General features: G+C 44.8%; 2 protein-coding genes across 2 annotated transcripts in view; one reads left to right on the forward strand and one right to left on the reverse strand.

Moving 5' to 3' along the window:
- Positions 1-2,618, forward strand: part of LOC123513706 — a 5,575-nt gene extending 2,957 nt beyond the window's left edge. Inside the window, exons 2-4 of the mRNA XM_045271082.1 lie at positions 445-608; positions 834-1,098; positions 2,165-2,618. Coding sequence (XP_045127017.1) covers positions 445-608; positions 834-1,098; positions 2,165-2,173 — 438 coding nt within the window. The 3' untranslated portion in view covers positions 2,174-2,618. The remainder of the gene's footprint in view (positions 1-444; positions 609-833; positions 1,099-2,164) is intronic.
- Positions 2,619-4,477: 1,859 nt separating this feature from the next.
- LOC123513674 (indolethylamine N-methyltransferase-like) overlaps positions 4,478-5,000 on the reverse strand; it is a 6,031-nt gene continuing 5,508 nt past the window's right edge. The window contains exon 6 of the mRNA XM_045271012.1: positions 4,478-4,810. Within this exon, the coding sequence (XP_045126947.1) occupies positions 4,574-4,810 (237 nt within the window). The 3' untranslated portion in view covers positions 4,478-4,573. The remainder of the gene's footprint in view (positions 4,811-5,000) is intronic.

Consider the following 5,000-nt stretch of genomic DNA (forward strand, 5'->3'; position numbering starts at 1 on the left):
TACTTTTTTTTCTTTTCTTGTCTATTTGAAAAGTTTATTGAAGTTTCTCCTGTAATAAAAGTTTTTCTTCGTTCTCTAGTTTTTTTTTCTTTCCTGCTTTCGCTTGTTTCTTTTTTATAGGTATGAGTATATTATGCCTTCTCTCTCTCTCTCTCTCTCTCTCTCTCTCTCTCTCTCTCTCTCTCTCTCTCTCTCTCTCTCTCATTCTCTCTCCTCCTTCTCCTTCTTCTTCTTCTTCTTTATTATTATTTTTATTATTTACGATAAGGTCCACTGTTCGGTTAATATCTCTCTCTCTCTCTCTCTCTCTCTCTCTCTCTCTCTCTCTCTCTCTCTCTCTCTCTCTCTCTCTCTCTCTCTCTCTCTCACACACACACACACACACACACACACACACACACACACACACACACACACATTCAACCACTTCTCCTCCTCCTGCAGCGTGTGTGGTGGTGGCTGACGGTGGCGGCGTTGGTGGTGGCGACGCTGGGAGTCCCTGGAACAGACGCGCAAAGGACTTCCAGCAGCAGACTCGCCCAAATAATGAGGACGATGATGGACGGCGTGGGCAGCGTGGCGTCCAGGATCGGCAATGGCATGATCAAGTAAGAGAGAGAGAGAGAGAGAGAGAGAGAGAGAGAGAGAGAAGGGGACAACAAACAAACAAATACAGACTAATAGATCAATAAACACATGAACAAACACACAAACAGACAAACAAATACACACATATATCTATAATTACACCTTGAAAATTAGCAAAAAAAAAAAAAAAACAAGAGTCCCCACACAGCATCTTTTCACCACGCCTTCTTCTCCGCCTTCTACAGGAGTATGGGCGGCACACCAGGGCAGTTGCCGCTGAGAGAGGCACCACAGCGGAAGCGGAATAATCGCCCCGTGCCCTCCACCCTCCCTAAAGATGGCGCCCTGGCCCCTAACGCACCCCAATCACAGCGTGCCCCCCGGAAGAAGCCCCAAAGCCGCATGTCGTTCCGCCGCTTCGTCGACACCACCATGGCCGGCATTGCTAACATCATTCCCAGACTGCGGCGTCGCTCCTCCAACCGCCGCCGCTTCGTGAGGGACGCTGAGGTAAGCCCTTTGTCGCCACCTACTTCAGAGTCCCCTTCTATGATGTCTAGATGGGATGGGCCGAGTCCTTCACTGCCTGAATCTCTTTCCTCCTCCTCCTCCTCCTCCTCCTCCTCCTCCTCCTCCTCCTCCTCCTCCTCCTCTCCTCCGGCCTCCTCCTCTAAGGGCATCCACGTGACGGTCAATGTGTTCCACGGACATCCTGCAGGAGCGGCAGACGGTGCAAGAGTGCCTGGCCCGGCACCTCTTGACTCCCTCACCGTCAGTCACTACTCGAACCACACTGTTGATCTCCAGCATAGTTACACTGACGGAGGCGCTGACGGAGGGCCACACAGCCACCTGGAGCCACTGGGTCCGTCCCAGCACATACCTCACTCTTCAGAGACGCCCTTCGAGCCTGTGTCCTGGCCGCCACTATCCTACCTCGACAGTTTTACTCCACCAAAGTTTCCCTCCTTCACTGATTTCCTCGGTAGCCTTGAACAGGAGCAGGGTTGGCAGGAGGACCCTCAGGGCACCGCCGACATCCCTGGATACACACCTGTGACCCCTGGGACTCCTAGCAGCCATTATCCTGCAGAAAGCTCTGACGAAGAGTACCAGATTAATACTGCTGAAGGGATGGACGTGGGGGTGACCAATGATGTCCACGCCTACCCTGACCAGAACAAAGGGCGTCCTGACTTTCACATGGGGAATAGGATTAATAGAACTTCGTATACTAATGAAGGAAACTTATATCATGGTGGGGAAGGCGCTTATCCTGCTGGGGCAGGATCCTATTCTACTGGGCAAGGGTCCTTCTCTGCTGGGGGTGTGTCCATCCCAGATAAGGGAGGATCTTTTTCTGTCGGGGGAGACTCCTATTTTACGGGAGAAGGGTCCTATTCTGTTGGGGAGGGTCCTTTCCTGGTGGGGGAAGCTACGTAGGTGAAGGGCAGGAAGGGAGCACCTTAGTGAGCCAGGTGGTGGGTGCGGGGCAGGATGTACAGGCAGGAGGCGACGCAGGCTGTGGGATGCGGTGCCTTTGGAATGATCTAATGAAATACCTTGACCATTACAGCTCCACTAAGGACAAGGAGGCTTCACTAAGGGCGCCGCTAACCCAGACACACCCACACCACCGCCCATACCGTCCACCACAACACCAGGGGAAGGCACACACACGCCTTACTAACACCGCAACGCCCCTCGCTACTAATACTAACAGGAGGCACCCCACATTCCGTCACCGCCCACACCCACGCCCTCCCAGGAAACCCACAGGGGTAAGAGACAAGAGTAAGTCAAGCCCCCCGCCTCTCCTGCATCCCGGCCCGCCGTACTCCTCCCGCCCCGTCAGTTCCTCCGGCCACGGCAGGAGGGTGGCACACTGGGGTTAAAATTAGGTAGGTTCTTGATATTTTTGTTTTTGTTTGTTTTCTATTTGACTCGTGATTTTTTTCTTTTTTTTTCGCTTTTTGTTTTTATTTTTGTTCAGGTTTATTCAACTTTCCTTTGTTTTCTGTTTTCTTTCCCACTTTTCTTTTTAATTCAATCACCGTTTTTATTTTCTTGTTTAATTTTACTTTGTATATATGTATCCTCACTTTCTTTATTTTCTTATTATTGTTTTCTTTTCATTACGAGTCGAAAAAAACATGCTTGACTAAAAAAAATTCTAACCTTTTTGTAAATAATTTGGGAATGGAAACTGTACAAAGGCATGTTATTATTATTATTATTGTTATTATTTTTACCATTATTATTATTATTATTATTATTATTATTATTATTATTATAATTATTATTATTTTTATTATTATTATTATCATTATTATTAAAATTTGTTGTCATGGGGCTTGTGGGTAATCATAAGTTTCGTCCCCCTGACACAACATGCTCTCCCCGATCCCCTTTTTATAGTGTTGAATTCCACAAAATACATAACAAAACAGGACTGGATCACTTGTAATGGAATTCGAGCTTATTTTGTAGCGTTGACTTTAGGAAATTTATAGTTTAGGTTATATTTCGTCACGTTCTATACAGAAATGTTTTAAACTATGGTATGCAACATTATTTTCGTAATCGGAGACATTTCATCATATTTACTATACTGAAGAAAAGAAAATGAGTGAATATTGAGATTAAAGCAAGAGTTTTTATGCTGTTAGGAAAGAGAAACGTATTTTTTTTTTTTTATCAATTTCATATCATAGGAAGAGAAATCAGAAAGAAAAGAAGAAATAAAAATAAAAATAAAGAGTTAAGATAATGTTATGATAGAATGAATAGATTAATACTTGTTGTTGATATTAATATTACTTTGTTGATAAATGTGTTTGTTATTTTGTTTGTGTGGCTTGTTTGCACTGTGCTATTGTTGTTGTTATTATTATTGTTGTTAGTTTCCTACTGTAGCTTAAGTATTTGTTGGTCTTAACATTGTTTGTAGCATTGACACATCAACACACACACACACACACACACACACACACACACACACACACACACACACACACACACACACACACAGCATGGCAGGTCCGTGTATGCATGAAATATTTAAGTCTTCCATTTACACTTCTCCTCCTCCTCCTGCCGGTGGGTTGGGAGGAGCCTTATATTTTGCTACACTTTTCTCAGAATTTATTAAAAACCTCATAAACACCTCACCGATCTCTCTCTCTCTCTCTCTCTCTCTCTCTCTCTCTCTCTCTGGAAATAATGCTAGTCTTCATAAGAAGTAATTAAAAACACAAGTATCTTCTCCCTATCCTCCTTGCCCTGTGCCTCCTCCTCCTCCTCCTCCTCCTGATGAACAGAGGAGGTTCTAAGCTTAATGAGATGACAGGTACATTGGCTGGCCCATGCTACCTGGTCTTCGTGTACAAAACAAAATATACGCTTTTGATTATGTCCAGGTGAGCCTCTTTCATTGCCCTACTCGTATGTTCGTGTGCTGGTGAGGTGGTGGTGGTGGTAGTAGTAGTAGTAGTAGTAGTAGTAGTAGTAGTAGTAGTAGTAGTAGTAGTAGTAGTAGTAGTAGTAGTAGTAGTAGTAGTAGTAGTAGTAGTAGTAGTAGTAATAGTAGTAGTAATAGTAGTGGATAGTAAAATAAAAGTGTTTTCATCTGAGTTAGGTTAAGTTGGGTTGGGTTGAGTTAGGTTAGATTGGGTTGGGTTGGGTTGGGTTAGGTCAAAAATGGAATATAATCATAAAATTTTCTATTTTCTCACACTATTTTTTTCCTTTTTATTTGTTTTGTCTCCTTCCTCCATTCCCTCTACCCTTTACACCCTCCATCACTGTTTTCTTCTGTTTCCTCTATCCTTTATCATCACAACATGTTATTCTTTCCTCTCCTTAATTTCCCTTTGCATTTACTTTTCTCCATTCCCTTCATTGACCCTCCATGACTTCTCCCTTCTGTTCCCACTATCCTCATTCTTCCATCTTCATCTCTCTACTGCTGGATTTCCTCTCATGCCTATTCTTTCCCTTCTCTCCCTTCGCTCTCTCCCTCCTGCTGGCGTTGCGTCAGGAGAAAGAACACCCCCTCGTGGTCAGCTGGTTTTTCCTGAAGGAGGCCCTGGCGTGGGAGTGTCCTTATGGTTACGTCCCCCTGGCAGTGAGGGCTTACGGCAGCTCTCAGGTCCTCCTCCCCCAGGGGCACGGAATGGTATGTCTGGCCTCCCAGTTGGTACTTCGTGCACATTAGAGCCCCCTGCAGGAGTTTAAGTTATTGTTTTGTTTTGTTTTGTTTTGTTTTGTTTTGTTTTGATTTCTTGTTTTCTTATAAGGTAAGGAGTGAGTTATGGTCTCTCTCTCTCTCTCTCTCTCTCTCTCTCTCTCTCTCTCTCTCTCTCTCTCTCTCTCTCTCTCTCTCTCTCTCTCTCTCTCTCTCTCTCTCTCTC

Source organism: Portunus trituberculatus, chromosome 36 (genome assembly GCF_017591435.1).
Source record: "Portunus trituberculatus isolate SZX2019 chromosome 36, ASM1759143v1, whole genome shotgun sequence".
NCBI lineage: Eukaryota > Metazoa > Arthropoda > Malacostraca > Decapoda > Portunidae > Portunus > Portunus trituberculatus.